The sequence below is a fragment of the Lepidochelys kempii genome, chromosome 6 (assembly GCF_965140285.1).
Source record: "Lepidochelys kempii isolate rLepKem1 chromosome 6, rLepKem1.hap1, whole genome shotgun sequence".
Taxonomy (NCBI): Eukaryota; Metazoa; Chordata; order Testudines; family Cheloniidae; genus Lepidochelys; species Lepidochelys kempii.
Genome location: NC_136385.1, coordinates 16,737,340 through 16,756,825, shown reverse-complemented (window position 1 = coordinate 16,756,825; position 19,486 = coordinate 16,737,340). Strand labels below are relative to the sequence as shown.

Sequence of the window (19,486 nt, the reverse complement as noted above, 5' to 3'; positions counted from 1 at the left end):
AAAAACAGCTGGGAAAGGAACAACTGGATAAAGACTGATTCCCAGGTTCTTTGTATATCATATTTGGATTCTACACTTTCTTTGGACTGCTGCAGGGCAGGATGGAGAGGCATCAGCTCAGCTGGCATGGAGCAGCAGGAGGGGCTGCGAGTTATGATGAAGGAGAAATGTTAGTTTGCATTAGAACTCCCCCGTAGCATACAACTGTGAGGATGACGCCCGTGGGTTGGTGCAGGGACTGTACCTGTCTCAGACGTGCTTTCAATGCCCACAGTGGCAGCAAACTCTGGCTTGTAGTTATAGTGCACCAGCCGCATACGGGAGATCCTCTTCAGCTGTTCTGTGGTGTCCACCTGGGACAAGGCGAACACATGGGATCTATAAGTAGGACGCTGTTCTTTAAAAGTCCAAGAATCTGGCCCCAGGCAGCAAAGAGCAATGGCCACGAGGGCTCTCATCAGTGCCCACCACGGCAGGTCTCAGACACCAGACCCAGAATGAGAACACCCACCTGCTGGACACAGTCTGCTAACAGTCGTAGCCAGGATTAAAATCCAGGATTTATCAAAAAAGGACCAGGTCAAATGACTCCAGAAAAGGGAGTGAGCCCCATCACACCCCCACACACCATGGGAAGGGGAAAAGACAGCTCTCTGAGATTTGAAGACCTCACTGCATCTAGTAACATTTGACCTTGCTGGAAGAGATTATCCAGATCAGTTCAATTAAGAACCCACCAGGACCTTCCCGCAAGGCTCTGACTGGCTCTGATCTGAGGCTGGATAAAGTTTGGCTTGATGTCTTTGGTGGTTTTCATATTTGTTGTTTGGCACTTTCTGGTTCCAGCTAGAAGAAGAGCTGAAATTCCATGAGACAAGCCATGCCTTGGAGAGAGGCTGTTCTGTTCTCATGGGATTTCTGGCCTGCAGGGCATGAGGCAGCTCACATGCTCTCCAGAAACTCTGTACTCAAGGGCTTTCCTGCTCAGCTGTGCAGATGGAGCATCTCACATCAATATACGAACTTTTAGAACATAAGAACGGCCAAACTGGGTCAGACCAAGGGTCCATCTAGCTCAGTATCCTCTTTTCCAACAGTGGCCAATGCCAGGTGCCCCAGAGGGAATGAACAGAACAGGTAATCATCAAGTGATCCATCCCTTGTTGCCCATTCCCAGCTTCTGGCAAACAGAGGCTAGGGACACCATCCCTGCCCATCCCGGCTAATAGCCATTGTTGGACCTATCCTCCATGAACTTATCTAGTTCTTTTTTGAACCGTTATAGTCTTGGCCTTCACATCCTCTGGCAAGGAGTTCCACAGGTTGACTGTGTGTTGTGTGAAAAAATACTTCCTTTTATCTGTTTTAAACCTGCTGCCTATTAATTTCATGTGATGACCCCTAGTTCTTGTGTTATGAGGAGTAAATAACACTTCCTTATTTACTTTCTTCACACCAGTCATGATTTTATAGACCTCTATCATATCCCCCCTTAGTCATCTCTTTTCCAAGCTGAAAAGTCCCCAGTCTTATTAATCGCTCCTCATATGGCAGCCGTTCCATACCCCTAATAATTTTTGTTGCGCTTTTCTGAACCTTTTCCAATTCCAATATACCTTTTCTGCAGTGGGGCGACCACATCTGCACACAGTATTCAAGATGTGGGCGTACCATGGATTTATATAGAGGCAACATGATATTTTCTGTCTTATTATCTACCCCTTTCTTAATGATTCCCAACATTCTGTTTGCTTTTTGGACTGCTGCTGCACATAGATTCATAGATACTAAGGTCAGAAGGGACCATTATGATCATCTAGTCTGACCTCCTGCACAACGCAGGCCACAGAATCTCACCCACCCACTCCTGCGAAAAACCTCACCTATGTCTGAGCTATTGAAGTCCTCAAGTCGTGGTTTAAAGACTTCAAGGAGCAGAGAATCCTCCAGCAAGTGACCCGTGCCCCATGCTACAGAGGAAGGCGAAAAACCTCCAGGGCCTCTTCCAATCTGCCCTGGAGGAAAATTCCTTCCCGACCCCAAATATGGCCTTCTGCTGAACCCTGAGCATATGGGCAAGATTCAGCAGTCAGATACTACAGAAAATTCTTTCCTGGGTAACTCAGATACCACCCCATCTAACATCCCATCACAGGCCATTAGGCCTATTTACCATGAATATTTAAAGATCAATTAATTACCAAAATCATGTTATCCCATCATACCATCTCCTCCATAAACTTATCGAGTTTAATCTTAAAGCCAGATAGATCTTTTGCCCCCACTGCTTCCCTTGGAAGGCTATTCCAAAACTTCACTCCTCTGACGGTTAGAAACCTTTGTCTAATTTCAAGTCTAAACTTCCTGGTGGCCAGTTTATATCCATTTGTTCTTGTGTCCACATTGGTGCTGAGCTTAAATAATTCCTCTCCCTCTCCAGTATTTATCCCTCTGATATAGTTATAGAGAGCAATCATATCTCCCCTCAACCTTCTTTTAGTTAGGTTAAACAAGCCAAGCTCCTTGAGTCTCCTTTCATAAGACAAGTTTTCCATTCCTCGGATCATCCTAGTAGCCCTTCTCTGTACCTGTTCCAGTTTGAATTCATCCTTCTTAAACATAGGAGACCAGAACTGCACACAGTATTCCAGGTGAGGTCTCACCAGTGCCTTGTATAACGGTACTAACACCTCCTTATCCCTACTGGAAATACCTCTCCTGATGCATCCCAAGACCGCATTAGCTTTTTTCACGGCCATATCACACTGGCGGCTCATAGTCATCCTATGATCAACCAATACTCCAAGGTCCTTCTCCTCCTCCGTTACTTCTAACTGATGTGTCCCCAGCTTATAACTAAAATTCTTGTTATTAATCCCTAAATGCATAACCTTACACTTCTCACTATTAAATTTCATCCTATTACTATTACTCCAGTTTACAAGGTCATCCAGATCCTCCTGTATGATATCCCGGTCCTTCTCTAAATTGGCAATACCTCCCAGCTTTGTATCATCCGCAAACCTTATTAGCACACTCCCACTTTTTGTGCCGAGGTCAGTAATAAAAAGATTAAATAAGATTGGTCCCAAAACTGATCCTTGAGGAACTCCACTGGTAACCTCCCTCCAGCCTGACAATTCACCTTTCAGTAGGACGCATTGTAGTCTCCCCTTTAACCAATTCCTTATCCACCTTTCAATGTTCGTATTGATCCCCATCTTTTCCAATTTAACTAATAATTCCCCATGTGGCACAGTATCAAACGCCTTACTGAAATTTAGGTAAATTAGATCCACTGCGTTTCCTTTGTCCAAAAAAAATCTGTTACTTTCTCAAAGAAGGAGGAGATCAGGTTGGTTTGGCATGATCTACCTTTTCTAAAACCACATTGAGTGGATGTTTTCAGAGAACTATCCACAATGACTCCAAGATCTCTTTCTTGAGTGGTCACAGCTAATTTAGACCCGAACATTTTATATCTATTGTTGGGATTATGTTTTCCAATGTGCATTGCTTTGCATTTATCAACACTGAACTTCATCTGCCATTTGGTTGCCCAGTCACCCAGTTTTGAGAGATCCCTTTGTAACTCTTCCCAGGCTGCCTGGGACTTAACTATATTGAATAGTTTTGTATCATCTGCAAATTTTGCCACCTCACTGTTTACACCTTTTTCCAGATCATTTATGAATCTGTTGACTAGGACTGGTCCCAGTATAGACCCCTTGGGAACACCATTATTTACCTCTCTCCATTCTAAAAACTGACCATTTATTCCTACCCTTTGTTTCCTATCTTTTAACCAGTTACCAATCCATAAGAGGACCTTCCCTCTTACCCCATGACAGCTTACTTTGCTTAAGAGCCTTTGGTAAGGGATCTTGTCAAAGGCTTTTTGAAAATCTAAGTATACTATATCCACTGGATTCCCCCTTGTCCACATGCTTGTTGACCCCCTTAAAGAATTCTAGTAGATTGATGAGGCATGATTTCCTTTACAAACACCATGTTGACTTTTCCCCAACGAATTATGTTTATCTATGTGTCTGACAATTCTGTTCTTTACTATAGTTTCAACCAGTTTGCACGGTACTGAAGTCAGGCTTACCAGCCTGCAGTTGCCAGGGTCACCTCTGGAGCCCTTTTTAAAAAATTGGCATCACATTAGCTATCCTCCAGTCATTTGGTAGAAACTCTGATTTAGGTGCCTCTCCAGCCCCACCATCCAACTCAGACTGGCCTCCTGTGTCCTGCCAGCCTTCCCCAGCTCTCACCTCCTGAATGTCATCTTTCGCTCGGATATCTGACGGGTGCATCAGCGAGCCCATGACCTTCACGTTGCCATGGACCACCAGGGCTTCATCGGGGCGGTCGGTGTTGATGCCAACTCGGCCGTGGTGAAAGACCGTGTCAGGAAGCTGAGCCCGCTGCCAGAGGACGTCGCTGTCACTCTCAAACTGACCCGGGTTAGAGGCCTGTGGAAAAGCAAGAGGGCAGCGACTGAAGAGCGTCCAGAGCAGCAGCAGAGAGATGAAACCAAAGAGAGGAGGGGCCGGTGCTGGTAGGTGGAGACAGCATGAGCACGGGGGATCTTCAACAGAATCCTAAGCAGGGACCCCCCCAGACTCATCCCCCTGAAACACGCACCAGAGGGCCAGGGCACCATGCGCAGCTGGCATAGACGGTGTTTGGATGCCCCCACACAGAGGATTACACCCCTGTGTGATGAGAAGACCCCGGAGTGATCATGGCTGCCTGCCACGGTTGAGGGCATCCACGTTCTAGCCCAGGCTTCCAGTCACTAGCGGGGATGGGGAAATGTGGTAAATGGGCTTAAGGAGCAGCAACGGAGCCTGTGTCAAGACTGAACCGTGCAGCCAGGCTGCGCCCTTATTCTAAGGTTACTTTGTATGTGAGGTGGGATGGAACCTCTGTGAGCCCAGGGCAGCCTGGGAAGGACAAGGAGCCGTGCTGGGTTTAACTGGCAAGTGCCTGCAGACCCAGCAATGTCAGGATACGCCTCTGATAAAATATCCACGGCCCCAAGCCTCAGGTCAGATGACTCAGGCTTGCGGGGCTGTAAAATTGCAGTGTAGATGTTCGGGTTCAGGCAGGAGGCCGAGCTCTGAGATCCTTCCCCCCTGCGGGGTCTCAGAGCACAGGCTCCAGCCTGAGCCCGAACGTCTACACAGCAATTTCATATCCCCATAGCCTGAGCCTGCTGCCCCAGCCAGTTGTGGCCAGGCTGCGGGGTGTTTATCGCAGTGCAGACACACCCTAGGAGGCTCCCTGTCCAGCTGCCGATGGAAAAGCTCAGGCGTAGGTACTTGAACGGTTATCAGGCTGTGACCGCAGAGCTCAAAAGCCAGCAGTACCAGCGCCCCAGGAGGCTGCTAGGGGAGCAACCTGCCTGAACTCCCCCTCCCAGTGCAGGGCGGCACGGCCAGCCGAGGACACACACAGCCCCGGGGTCGTTTTGGGCATGATGCAGAGCTCTGCGGCAGTATGAAGCAATGCAGCGAAACCAGACAGAGGAGCAGGAGACAGGGGTTCTGTGTGGGCCAAGGAGGGGTGAGGACTTTGCTCCCCAAGCCTGTGGCAACAAAGCCCTGCCTGCACTTTGTGAGGAAACAGCCCTACAGTGGGGTGTTCTCTGCTCTCCGATCCCCATCTCTGATCGAGACTCTCTCAGCAGGCACCGGCCAATAGAATCTGTGTCCGCACCTTTCCTCTCCCATTTCCTGAGCCTTACGCTACCTGAGCCCCTGGAATTGTACTGACGCTCTCCCTACCCAAAATAAGGACCACACAGACTCATCTCCCCAGAGGCCAGCGCTGCTGGGACTGGGACTGCATGAGAGCAGGGGGCTACCAGGACGTGCCAACTCTCCCTCCCTGGAGCAAGGATCGTACTGAATCCTGCAAGGTGCTGCTGAGGGGGGGGTCTCTCACAGGGAGCTACTGGTCTGTATCTCATCTCTGCACTGGCTAGGCCATGGCTGCAGCTGTGCCCTGCTCAGGGGTTGAGTCTGTGTGGTCCAGGCTGTCCGCTTTTCCCACAGCTCTGTTGTGGAGCCCCCCGGAGGCTGCATAGCTTGTCATGTACTTACTTGTCTGCAGACTCCGGGGTCCCCGTCCGCCCTCCGTTTGTGTTTTACCCCCGAACTGGCCCTTTGCTAGAGGAAACGGACAAAGCACTTAAAAGGCGGCAGGGCGGAGACAGCCAATCACAACGTCACAGCCTGACTCTCACTGCTTCCTGCTTCTGAGCGGCCACGCGGGGCCAAAACCGACCTATGTTCCTCAGACCCCTACGCTCCCGTTCCCCATGGGAGACGAGAGCTCGACTAGCTGAACGCTGGGAGAACCTGTCAGGGGAATCCAGTCTCTTTCCTGCCTGGCCTTGACTCCAGCCTTCAGCCCTGCTGCCCCTCAGGCATCTGGAAAATTCAGCCAGGACACCCACTGAAAGTCCCAAGACCGTTCCCTCGCTCCCCACAGCCCCTTCCTGGGCAACGCATCCCCAGCCTTGCACTCCCCTCCTGGAGAATGTGCCTTCTTCTCTGTCCGTGTCTCTCTGTGCTGGGTTCCTGCAGGAACACGTGGGCTGCCTTCTTCATAAAGTGCGGGAAGGATCGGGAGTGGGGTCCCAGAAAGCCAGGCAGAGAAAGGGGGGAAGGGCAGCAGGGGTCTTGAAGAGCCAGGCAAAGGGTTGGTGGGGGAACCGAAAAGCCAGGAGAAGGGGGCAAGAGGATAGGGGTGTTCTGTGAGTCAGGAGAAAACTTACTCTGACGATGATGCGCTCGGAAATGTGGGCAGCCAGCGTGTAGGTCTGGTTCTGGGCATGGGCCTGCAGGGCCACGACGAGCATGAAGTACCTGCGAATGACAGACACCCACTAGGGTCATCTGCAGCAGGAAGGGAGTGCATCCCCCTGGAGGGGAGAGGCATGGCGGATACTGCCTCCCCTCAGACAGACAGGGAAGTCCCCACGCCACGGCGGGCACAGCTGGAATTCCTACACTTCCCCCAGACAGGGACATGCCTCTCACGGGCACTGTCTGATCCAGTTAGCACTCAGGTCTCCAAACATCTGCTGCCCCCATGGCAGCACTCTTCTACTGTAGCCGTGTCTACAAGTCTTCATCGACTGCCCGGTCTCCTCCAAGGCCTGCAGCCTGTCCAGGCTGCGGTCCTATCACTGCTCACAAGCTCAGCAGGGCTGGGCTCAGCTCAGTATTTGGACCGGAGGTTGCAAAAGAAACCCAGGTAACCACGGTGACTGGTGCTAGTGACTGAGTAGGGTATGCTCTTCCCTCTTGGTCGATATCGAGCCAGCTCCTCAGCACAGCGCCAGGGGCCACGGCGCTGCTGGAGCCCAGGGCCCAGCTTTCAGACAGTCATGGCTGCTTGTCCAGGGGCTCTCCCTGCGAACACTTCAGCCAGCGCATTCAGTGCCTGGCAGGACAGCTCCTCAGCACCCATCCCCACACCCCCTTTCCGTTCTGCCCGTCAAGGTGGCCTGCACGAAGCAGCCGTGCTCCCAGCCGCCAAGGGCAGCTCTGCAGCACTCTGCTCCCCAGTTCAGCCTCCCCGAGTCCCACGTTCGCAGTCCCGCCAAGCCCCCGTCACAGGCTCGGAGGGAACCATGCTGCTCCATACCTCTGGTCAGGGTTGGGCTTGCCCTTCTTCCTCATGTTATTAGCCGTGGTCTCGCTGAAATGCAGCCGCCCCACAGTGACCTTCGTGACCTGCTCCGGAGGCAGGTTGACCCTGGAGGGGGAAGCAGCGGAGCCACTGAGGACACAGAGCTGGAAAGGAGGCCGCACGGAGAATGGCCATTTCCCCTCACGTGGGAAGATCAGCCCCCAGCTGCAATCATCTAGGGAACTCCCACCTCTTCCTCACTTCAAGGGGTGTTGCCAAAATGCCTCAGATCAGGCTCCGGGGGCCAGGGGGACCCACCACAGGTCAGTGAGCTCTGGGCGTGGAGCGGAGAGGAGTCATTGTTTTGGGAAGTGAAGGAGACAGAGAGCGAGAATACTTTAAATACACTCCCCGCCTGAGCCCTCCATGCCAGCACCCTCTAGTACCCCCTCGCCCCACTCTGCCTTCCTACCCTTAGGGGTCCTCATCCCAGGGTCCCTCAATCTCCCCCTCCTTGGGTGGCTCTCCTGTGACAGGCTCCCCACCTTCAGGCCGCCACGCCCTGGGCAGTACTCACGTGACAGGGTTGAAGGGCCGTTTGCTGCGGTCAGACTGCGACTGCTCTATGTTGATCGACTGGTTCAAGGCCTCTAACTGAAGGGAAAGATCCAGGAACATTACAGAGAGTGGAACGGCATGGCTTTCCCCTCTCTCAGCCCCTTTTCCCTCATCACCATTGTCCCAAGGACAATCTATCCAGCCACTTACCCAAAGTACATCAACAGCGCCAATCTCCCCAGTGTCTGGGCACCCATAATTACCCCCTGGGAATTTGCCTCACTGGCACCATAACCACTGCTCAGAAAAGACCAGGTTTACTTTGTCCCCTTACCATTGCCTGTACCTCCCCCACCCCTTCTCCAGCTGTAAGAGAGGGCAGGAGTTCTCTGCACCAGCAGGGCCAGACAGCCTCTTCCTTGCTCCTCACACACAGACTCAAATGTACAGGCACTGATGTACATACAGAGCCCAGCCAGATTGCCCAGGGGAACCCTCTTTACTGCCTGTTCTCTCGTGACTAGACTTCACCCAGCAGATGGGGCTATGGCACAAGGCTCCTATCCTTCCTTTAGGTAACGTCCTGGTCACACAAAACTTGTGATTTCCACACATGCAGGCCGGATCACATATGCTTGTATCACACGCATTGGCTCCCCTACGCAGGCTCCACTCACTGACCCACTCACCCACAAACAGTACACAGTGATATAATGCTCATCATTCCCACCCAGAGACTGACAAGATCATACACACGGTAACAACACTGCCTGTGGGCCTATGGACACTGACACACATGCTCGCACACGCACCCTGAAATGGCCTTCAGCTCTTGCAGGGTTCTCCCCCTTCCCCCAGAACTTGCCTTCACTCCATGCAGCTTCAGGTAGAAGCAGTCGAGGGGCTTCAGGCCCTCAGGGGTCTTCACGTACTTGGGATCTCCGATCATGCCGATGTAGACCGTGACCTGGAAGTGATTCTTCTTCTGGCACACGAAGGCATCATCGCCCACGGAGAAGTTGAACCCTTTGTCCGCATCCACCCGGTACGTAGGTGGGGGGCTGTGCACCAAGGTAGGGGGAAAAGGCAGCAGGCATTAGACTGAAGGACAAACAACCCACTGATATCTCTGCATGGTCTGATAATTTATAGCAGGGGAGCAGCATAAACAGACAGAGTGTTTCATAGACACTTCTCATCTCATTAATGATCACACAGACCAGCTCTCCTCGTGTTTACAACCAAATAACATCCCCGTGGCAACTACAAGAATGGCTAATGTGGGAAAGTAACAATAGGGAAGCACTGTATGTATTTTTAGTTGTCTTTTAATGCAGTTCAGTAGCTGGAAACTGGGAGGAGGAGCCAGCATCGTGTGACTAGCCCACCTCTGTGCAGATCACCAGCAGGCTCTCTGCTTCATGGGTCACCAGTGACCCAAAGACCCCTTTGTGCGAACTTCTGGTGTACAGTGTAATTTATCCAAGGATCCCAATGTGCTTGACAGGACTGCGCCATGGCTAGTTCTGGGTTCAAACACAAGCAGCTGTTTAACTGTGCACAGCTGCTCTATGCAGCCGGTTAGGGAAAAGAGTGTAAGAGAATCCCATAGCCACTGGAAGCTGCAGGGGGGATTTTAGGCTGGCAGAATGTTTCCGGATCGAAAGGGAATATAGTTATTTGACTTGGAATTCACTCAGGCCACCAGGGTCACTCCCAGCTCTTACACAAGGTGCCACAGAATCTTTCATGACCACCAGGCAACAGAGAGGCATCACGTCCAATCACACTGCCCCTCCTTGAGCCACGCATTGGAGCCCTGACTTCGTACAGATTTAGAGTGAGCACATCCTGCTGCCCCTGCCTTGTCCTTGGAGGTCTTCCATCCACTCACCCCCAAGGTCCAGCCCTGCTTAACGTCTGGGATCTGACTTCTGAATTCTGCTCCTCGGGACAGGGGGCAGTGCTGGTGGATCAGGCTGACCTAGGAAGCCATGCAGGGATGGAGGTGTGGGGGGGCACTGGACATTCTCTGGGGGTTTCTCTCCTGAACAGGATCTTTCAGAGAGACTGATGAGACCCCTCATGGGGTTCCGTTCTCCAAGTGACCCATCCCGGCCTTGCTGCCAGGCTGTACCCGCCTTGAGCAGCCGGATTCCTGGGGAAATCAGAACCACCTGCTGCCACTGCTAACAGCTCCCACCATGGCACGTCCTGGCTGGGCGGGGAAACTTGGGCTACAGAGAAGAAACACGCACCAGCTGGGGAGGTTTAATCTGTATCTCCCTAATGGGCTGGTTACCATGGGAACGGCAAAAATATGTGGCCTTTGCACCAAGTCCCCCTTTCTCCCACCTCCCAAGATCCCTGGCCTGCACTCTGGGCTAGGGCCCCTCTGCGGGGCACTGCCTGCCTGGCACAGGTGGGAAAGGAAACACCCTCAAGTCAGTCACTCACTCAGCATTTCAACTGGGAGACCAAAATCCAATCTTTTCCCCCCTCTCCTCAATTTTCAAATCACAGGGAGCATCTGCACATAATTACAGGTGCCAGGACTCATTTTTCACACTAGGCATTGAAAAGTACAGTGCATCCTTCCACGAAAGAAAAAACCATGCCACCTTCCTCTCCTCCCAGGTGTTAATTTTTAGAATGAATGAACAACAGAGCTTCAAAAGGTCTGAGTGTCGGAGAAGAGTGACTGGGAGGGCAGGACAGCCACTGACAGAAAGACTTACGGCTCCACCAGACTATTAGACCGGACAGACTTCGTAGGCAGAAGTAAAGGCAGGAGAGGGTCACTCCCTTTTACACAGGCGTCTTCCCTCAGGCCTAGTCAATTCAGTGCCACAACTACCAGCCTGGCCTAAAAGAAGCCCCTCTCTTCTGGGGTCAAAAGGCAATTCATTCCCCGAAGCACGCACAAGAGACCCAACTAATCGAGGGCAAGATGTGTGGGTTCCCTAGAAGATGGGGTATTTTCACTTGAACAATAGCTGAACAGCAGCCAGTGGGTGAAATGTGGTCCAGGAAATTCTTCAGCATGACCATTTTCATCCTTAACACTGCAACATGGCCCACAAAGACTACAGTCCCAGTATGCAGTGCCCCGTCCTGATCTGGGCAGCCCAGCCACACTGCCCGCTGGGCATTTCCATACTGGCAAAAGCACCTGGATCATGCACAGGTGACAGAAGACGTGCGAGGATGCAACTTATTCAAGCTTTAATGAAAGGATCTTTCGCTCACGCTTTCATATCATCGGCTGTATGGGCTGCACTTCCACCCTGATGAGAAGGGTAATAGTTTTCATTTATTTTATGATTACCAGTATCATTACCCCCATTTTACAGGTGGGGAAGTGAGGTATAGAGGATGGGTGACTGACCTAAGGTCACAGAGTAACAGGGTTGGGGTTGGACGCCAAGTGTCCCGACTCCCAGTCCTATGCTCTTGACACAGTCACAGGGCCTTGCGGACCACACGGCCTTCTGATGAGGGTCACTGCCATCTACTTCATTTAGTGCCGAGTAAGCGCAGCCTCAGGACTTCTGGCAAGGAGCAAGTGCAGCCCTCAGCTCCCGACCTGTGATCTACAGATTCATGACTGCTTCCCGAATGGTTTGTAACTGCCAGGTTTCCCATCAGCCAATCAAGACTCTTAATTAAAACTACAGTGACACAAACTGGATCAGAGCAACAACAACATAAAGCATCAACAGAAACAGTAAGTTGGGTCCCTCTTTTAGAAGCATCGCCCAGCCCCATGTCATCCCAAAGTTCATTCGCCAGCCAGTTCCTGCTCCCACTGCTCCTGCTTCCCCCACAAGCCACATCCCCTCACTGGTCTCCCACGATTCCGCCAGCAGAAACACACCACCCCCCTGGGCTGTGTTTTTTGGACTCCCCAGTGGCAAATGGGTTAACGTTGAATGACGTCTTCCTGGTGATTCAGGCTCTGGTGAGTGAAGCCGGGACAGCTCCATGAGTAACCATTTATTTCTTCCTTGGAGTGGCAGAGGGACCCTGGGCCGCCTGAGATGTGACCTGAACAAAAAGCAGATGCTGGAAGTGGAGAGCGCTACCTTAGCCAGAAAGAATGAGAGGAATTTCCCTCTCTCGCTCTTGCCCCTTCCTCACAGCTTCAGAGCTTCATTTTTGCTTTCCACTTCTTCCCACTAAACTCCTTCATCTGCTCTCGCGGGTTCCTCTCTCTCAGCAACGTACGAATTGCCTATCATGGATCAGACCCAAGACCTGGCCCATCTCTGACAGTAGCAGGCATTAGATACTTCGGAGGAAGGTGTAAAAACCCTGCAGCAGGCAGAAGTGGGATTATCTGCCCTCCAGGTTAGGTCTCTCCTCTTCCTCAAGCTCTGTCATTTGATCCAGGTCTGTCTGTCTTTCCCCTTGGTCCCTCGTGAATGGGTCTCTGAGCGCATGCAGTCTGGGCTCCTCAAGCCCTGGTCCCTGTACCAACCGTGTGCATGCATATACACACACAGACCCTCCCTCCCCTAACAACCGCTCTCACCCTGACACACACAGAAACCCAATTCACTCACTCCCGCCCTACACTATCGCGGCACCTTCAGAAACTGCATAGTCTCCTCCGCTCATCCCCCTGGGCCTCAACCTCACTGCCTCCGTAGCGTACCAGGGCCCTGCTGGAGGGGCGGTGGTCTGCATGTGCCACTGCTGTACCAGGGGAGAACCATGCGCCAGCTGCAGCCAAGAGAGATACAGCGAGTGAGGAGGGGGGGGGGGGGGAGTTCACAAAACAAACAGTAGCCTCCCAAATGTGTTCTGGTTAACGTCCATTCGGGCTGATGGCTGCCCAACACACATGCACACGCACAGAGAAAACCCCTCAGAGGGTCCCCCCTCCTCCGCCTCCCAGAACATACTGCCCAGATGAACATGATTCCCCATACTTCAATTCCCCATAGCACCAAACAGACAGAGCTTTCTGATTGGCTGTGAGTGATGTCATCTCCGTGGGCAACAAGCCTCTGCAAACATCCAGGGTCTAATGTGGAAATTCCATTTCAGAGCTTTTGAAGCCAGATGGGACCATTCTGATCTTCTAGTCCGAGCCCTGGGTCAAGCCCCTAACTCCTGGTTGAGCTCTGTTAGCAGGACACATCCAATCCTGATTTAAAGCATGGAGAATCCACCACCTCCCTTGGTAAATTGCTCCAGTAATTATTTACCCTCACTGTTAAAAAATCCATCCTGTAACAGCAAAAACACCATCTCTGGCCTCCTGCCAGATGGGTGTTGTATCCCCTTGGAAACTATCTCCCCCAAGTTTCAACTCACTGCCTTTGGTGGCACTGGTATGCAGAATTATACCCCATGAAGCACTGGCCTACAAAATTCCAGCACCCTGGGCCATGGGGATAATTAACATACATTTCTTGGGTTTTAAACGTGTCCCCTGGATGGTTCCATCCTTGATGGATGTTTGGTGCCAATCTGGCATTGGGGGATAAACGACCTTAGGTGCCAGGCTCCACTACTGAGAGTGAGAATGAAGATTATTCATTGACTTGCAACCTGCCTCATTTCAACCAATCAAAACTCAGGCCACAGCCAAAGCCACACTAATTTTTTCGAGTGAGAGTGGGAAGGTCAGAGGGCAAACTCTTGGGAATAGGTCGTCTAGGGTCAAATGGATTATTTTAGCCAAAAGGCCTCCACTGATGAAAAGTAGATTAACGCAGGTTTCAGAAGCTCAGGATTGGAGAAGAGGTGATTTCTCCTAATGCTGAGTGAAGCTGAAAGGTTATGAACTCCCCAAAGCCAGTGTCTGACATGAGGGATGGTGGTGGTGTGGGGCCCCAGGCCTCTGCGGAGGGGGCCAGGCGGGAACCACCCCCCAGCACTCACTGGCGGTGCGGCTGGGGCCGGGTCGCTGCACTTCCCGATGCCGGTGAGTGCAGGCCCGGCCCTGCTGCAGAGCTCAGGGGAGTGGGGGCCGAGCTAGGTTGGGGAAGAGGTGGGGCCGGGGCAGAGCCGGAGCAGGAGTTGTGGGGCACCAAAATTTCCTGGTGCCCTGCGCAGCTGCGTGCTTTGCTTACAGGTAAGGACGGCCCTGCCCAGGGGCTGGTGAGAAATGCAGCCTGGGTCTGGGAACCTGAGCAATTTCCTGTGGGTCCGCACTCGCTCCCCACTCTCACCTGCTGGACCCATGTGAAGGGCAAGAGTAAGAAAAGGATGAGACTCTGATCCCACAGTTCAGCTCCCTAGGGCTGAGATTGGAGCTAAAAACCCTCTGGCTTCTTCTGGAGAACGAAACACCTAGTACAGAACCAGTCACACACGTGGTCACCTGGCTTGGAGTAACCCTGTGGAGAACCCACCTCTCTGCTGCAATTCTCCTCCAGTTTGGAACAAAGCACCTCATCTTCCCCCGACATCTAGTTCTGGAGCTGGTACACAAGAAGCTCCAAGAGCTTTGCAGAGGTCAAAGCCGCCTTCTCATTCTAGCACTGCTGCAGTGGGCTCCCGGCCGGGGCTTTCCCAAACGGCTGAGCTGTGAGAGACAACTTAGGTCTGCCTCCTAAGGATCAGCTCTCCCTTCACTCCTTGAGGCCTGGAAAGGAAAGGCCAGCTGGGCCTGCTCCCTTTCTGTGACCCCCTCTGGCTGCCCACATGGCACTGGCCCAAACAGCTTTGTCCTTCCAGAGGGAGGTTAATTCTGCATGAGAGGAAGGACGGTCTTCCCCCTAAGGCAAAGGCCTGAGAGTCAGCCCAGCTGGATTCTGTTCCCAGATCTGCCAAAAGCTCATCCTGTGACTGGGGCAAGTCCCGTCATGTCTCTGTGCCTCACTTTCCCCAGCTGTAATATCGGGTTTAATTCACTGAGAATCTCAGCGGTAGGCAGTGTTGCTACACACCCGGTGGGAACTTGGAACCAGCTGGCCACACACTCTGGCATCTGAGGCAGCCTCCCTAGGTCACACGCCCTTCCCTGCTCCCGGAGCCAGCCCTGCCAGGAGTTCTTGGCCTTTTCTCTGCACGTCGTTCTGACGAAGCCTGATCATTCTCTCATTTTAGCTGGTATCCTGCACAACAAAGCCCCTCCCCCGAGCCCCAAAATAGGGCCCCAAACAGAGACTGGCTGGGTGGGACCTGAGGAGGAGTACGGGGTGTTTACAGGACTAGCCGCTCCTGGAATCCAGACTGCTGCTTGCCAGTGTTCAGTCACCTTTCCGGAATGCGGGGAGGATTTGCAGCAATTTCTTCCTGAACATTCATCTTCCTTGCCCTGTGAGCTGCACGCACTTGTTCCCTGCACCCCGCCCTTCCCTCCACTTCAGCCTCCCAGCCTTTCCCTCCCCCTTGCAGCATTTCTCTGCACCCCTCAACTCCACCTCAGCCCCTTGGCCTTTCCCTCCATCTCCGCCCTCTCTTGCAGCCTCTTGGCCTTCCCCTCCCTGCAACTCTCTTCCTCCTGCCCCCCATCTGGCTCTGTCTGGGTACGTCTAAGCTGGAGCTGGAGGTGTAATTTCCGGCTCAGGCAGACCTACCCATGCTAACTCTGATCCAGCTGGCGCACTGAACGTCGTAGTGTAGCCTCGGCTGCGCAAGGAGTTAGCCACGAGCCTGTCTGAAAGCGAGGTACTTACTTGGGCAGCTAGTCCCTCCTGCCACTCAAACCGCTGCAGCTACGCTGCTGTTCGTAGTGTGCCAGCTGGATCAGAGCTGGCCTGGGTACGTCTGCCTGAGCTGCGAATTCCACCTCCAGTGCAGACTTACCCTCTGTCTTTCTATCCCCCCACTCCCTCTGCATGTTTCCCTTCCCGCTGTGGCTACTTCCCAGCTCTCGCCAAGCCTGTGGGCAGCAGGAGCCAGCAGCCCACTTCTCCACACTCCTGACCAAGGTCTCTTTTGATGAGCCACGTCTCACGCCTTTAGAGGAGAGTTAATGTTCATTTTAAAAATTCAGGGCGGTGGATGAGCCTGAAGCTGGGGGCAGAGGCCCCTCTGATCCAAAGAGACCCTTAGACAGGCTGGGTTTGGTATCATAGGCTCCTGCTAAGCGGGGCTGGGCTGTGCTCTGAGTAACGTAAGGCGACGGCAATAGCCAGAACTGCCTCAGATGGTGCAATCAGCCGCTCACACACAGCTCTGTTCCTGGGGTCAGCCGGCATTTCGCGCTCGCAGAGAATTAACTTTCCCCTGGGCAGGTTACAATGGAGACCGATGCAGGATCCCAGGGATTCCAGCACAACGCTGCCCCCCAACCCCCCTGTGACTCCCAGGGTAAGGGAGGACAAAGGGCTGGTGGGGTAGACATGAGTGTGGCTGTATCTCTGGGAGACCAGTCAGTTACTCACAGCTCCTTGTAGTTGGCATCGTAGAGAGTCACCCACTTGTTCTGCTGATGCGGCTGCCACTTTATAGACTGGTAGTTGGGATCCAGGTAGGAGCCGTTTAAGCTGTCGTTGTCTTGAATCAGCCCTGCAGCCATGGGGAAATATTTACTGAAATCATTTCTGTGAGGTCCCTGACCAGGCAAGAGCTCCCCATGCTGGTGCAAGGGAGATACTTCCACTCTGCACTCGCTCACCCGGGGGGGCCCATGTCCTGACTGCGCTATCTGTGCCCCAACCCAGGGCCAAAGGGAGAGCATCCACCCTCTGCACTTTCAGCTCCGGGAACAACTCTCTCATTTGCTTATCTGGGGGGACACTTCCATTCTCACTCTGTCCTGCAGGCTCCTCTCCCGTGCACCCCACCTGGGGAGAGCTCCCCCTGCTGGTGCCAGGGAGGTGTTTGGTAATGTTGGGGGAGGGGTGGGACGAAGAGCACATACCTGGTGAGAGTGCCCCCTGCTGGTGCCAGGGAGGCGTTTGGACTCTGTCAGGGTTGAGTGGCACAGACCCCATACCTGGCTCCTGCTTTATCATCCCGTTGAGCATCTGTGCGTTGAGTGTGTTGGGGGGTGACTCTGAGTGTTTCCGCTTCTTGGCTGGGTGAACTGGGAGGCTGCAGAGATCAACCGGGACAGCAAACCCTGAGCTGCGAGGCAGCGAGCAGGAAAGCAGGGCAGCTGTCAACCTCCACCAAGGAAAAGGCAAGCGGGGGGCTGATGGGCCCCAGCAGCAGGAGCAGGATAGGGGCAGGGGCTCAAGTGAGGGCAAACATCTGGTTCAAACGTTTATAAATTAAAGGCTTTGTGCTCTCAGTAAAGGGAGACCCATTACTTTTCCGTGTCATTATTGCCCCTCCCCCCTGCTATGCCCCACCCCTGCACCTCCTCCATTCCCCACCCCACTGCCCCCTTACCGCCATGCCCCACCCCTACACCTCCTCCATTCCCCATCCCACTCCCTTACTGCATGTTCTGCCATACACCCTCCATTCCCCACCCCCACTATCTCCCTCGCACCACCCCCCACTGTGCTTCACCACTCTGCCCTCCAGGCCATGGTATCGTAACCTCTGCCCCATGTCCTCAAATCCCCACGATCACACTCTCCAGCCTGCTACGACGCCCCTCCTCACCCTAGTCTGGCTCTTCACCAGGGGGTTTACCTACTAGCTGTGTTATCCCTCAGCACAGAAAATCCCCCGTGCCCAATGCGCCCCACTAGTGCACCCTTCTTCACCATCCTCACTCTCCGCGCACACTCATCGCTCGGAAACAGCCCTACAGCAGCGAGGACGTCCGGGATCCAAACATCCCCCTCGGTCCTCGCAGTCCCTCCCCGGTGCTCTTACTCTGCTCCGTGCTGCTGCAGGAGCTGGTGAAGCATCTGCGACTGCTGGGCGTGGTGGAGATCACCTGGGGACATGCCCTGCCCGATGACGTACGGCGGCATCAGCGGCTCAGGCTTCATGAACATGTCCCGCTGCATGCTGGGATAGTGGGGGTTGTGCTGCTGCTGGTGTGGATGCGGCGGAGGTGGTGGGGGACCCTGAAGGTGGGGAGGCGGGGGAGGGTGCTCCAGCCGGGAAGGTGGGGTCATGTGGCACATGTTCTCGGGGGTCATGGTCCGGAGGAGGTGAGGATCTTCAAAGAAAATATAATGGATTTATTAGAACGACATACAAAGCCAAACACAATCTGTCCCGAGTCCACCCCGCCCATCCCACTCAACCGCCCTCCCCTCTCCGAGTCCCAGGGGAGTCCCAACCCACCCACGGCAGATCAGATCATGTTCCCGCAAACTCCCTCCGCTTCCCCAAGCTCGGGTTACTAAACGGCTGGGGTTCCCTGGACACAGCCTCTTTTTCGAGCCTCCACCCTATGTCTGGGGAGGGACAATTTGAAAAACAACAGGCAATATCCAGGGTTTTGCAGAGCAGACCACGCTGCAGCTCAGAAAGAGCCTCCTGTGAATTGGCAGCTGATTGGTCCATTCCCCTATAAGCCACAGTGGCTGGATCCCGCCGACCCAGGTCCCAGCTCCCAGCTACAGGGTGGGGGTCCCGCAGGGAGGTGCTGAGTGACAGCTAGCAGTGGGTCCTGGGCTTGTGCCAGCCGCCCTGTCACTGTGACAGGGAATGACACTGCCTCCCCACCTCCAGTGAGTACCCCCACCACAGGTACCCCGCTCCAGCATCCCCCACTGTACCTCCACCTGCCTGCCCCCTGCCTCAGTCCCAACACACTTGGGCCCCTAGCCCACCTCTCCCAAATGAGTCTACTCTGGTGTGGGTCACTGTGCAGGCAATTCTGGGACTGGATTTCTCTTCCAATCTCCTGCTTCTTGGGAGGCCCAGGCGTCCCACGGGGATGGCTAGGGATTTCCAGTTTGTAAGGAGAGTTCCAACTACTTTTCCTTTATAAACTCAGCAGCATGGTGGGGCTTTGGGCCCCGTGATTTGGAAAGGAGGATTGAGGAAGCCGGATGAGCAGAAAGCCCCACGCCCACAGTTAGCAAGGGTCCCAAAGGGCTCACATCTGATCTAGTCAATGCGTAATAGGAGGCTGACATCACATTACAGCTAAGGTTCAAACAACACAATCAGGATGTTCAGAGTTCAAGCTCCCAGTATCTCCCAACACACAAGTCACTAACGCCTTGGTATGTAGGTGCAATGGGGCAGAGTTAGTATTTAGCTGGACTGCTGTAGCATCAGGAATCGGGGCTCCTGTGATGATTTAGCTTATGTCTGTCTGTCTCTATAGCACGCTACAAATGCCACTTCCGTTGTGAGAAGAACCCATCCATCCCTGATGTCTTTGTGCCTCTATCTTGGCCTGGAATTGCAAACCACAGGGCAAACAATGCAGAGAGATCAGGAGCTGTTAATCCGGAGG

At 53.4% G+C, this 19,486-nt stretch overlaps 1 protein-coding gene across 1 annotated transcript in view; it reads right to left on the bottom strand.

Moving 5' to 3' along the window:
* Nucleotides 1–19,486, bottom strand: part of MYRF (myelin regulatory factor) — a 105,988-nt gene that overhangs the window by 24,761 nt on the left and 61,741 nt on the right. The window contains exons 5-14 of the mRNA XM_073346947.2: nucleotides 17,941–18,232; nucleotides 17,033–17,238; nucleotides 16,554–16,677; nucleotides 9,074–9,269; nucleotides 8,228–8,304; nucleotides 7,666–7,776; nucleotides 6,791–6,881; nucleotides 6,114–6,179; nucleotides 4,278–4,478; nucleotides 245–353 (exon numbers count right to left, since the gene is read on the bottom strand). Coding sequence (XP_073203048.1) covers nucleotides 245–353; nucleotides 4,278–4,478; nucleotides 6,114–6,179; nucleotides 6,791–6,881; nucleotides 7,666–7,776; nucleotides 8,228–8,304; nucleotides 9,074–9,269; nucleotides 16,554–16,677; nucleotides 17,033–17,238; nucleotides 17,941–18,232 — 1,473 coding nt within the window. The remainder of the gene's footprint in view (nucleotides 1–244; nucleotides 354–4,277; nucleotides 4,479–6,113; nucleotides 6,180–6,790; nucleotides 6,882–7,665; nucleotides 7,777–8,227; nucleotides 8,305–9,073; nucleotides 9,270–16,553; nucleotides 16,678–17,032; nucleotides 17,239–17,940; nucleotides 18,233–19,486) is intronic.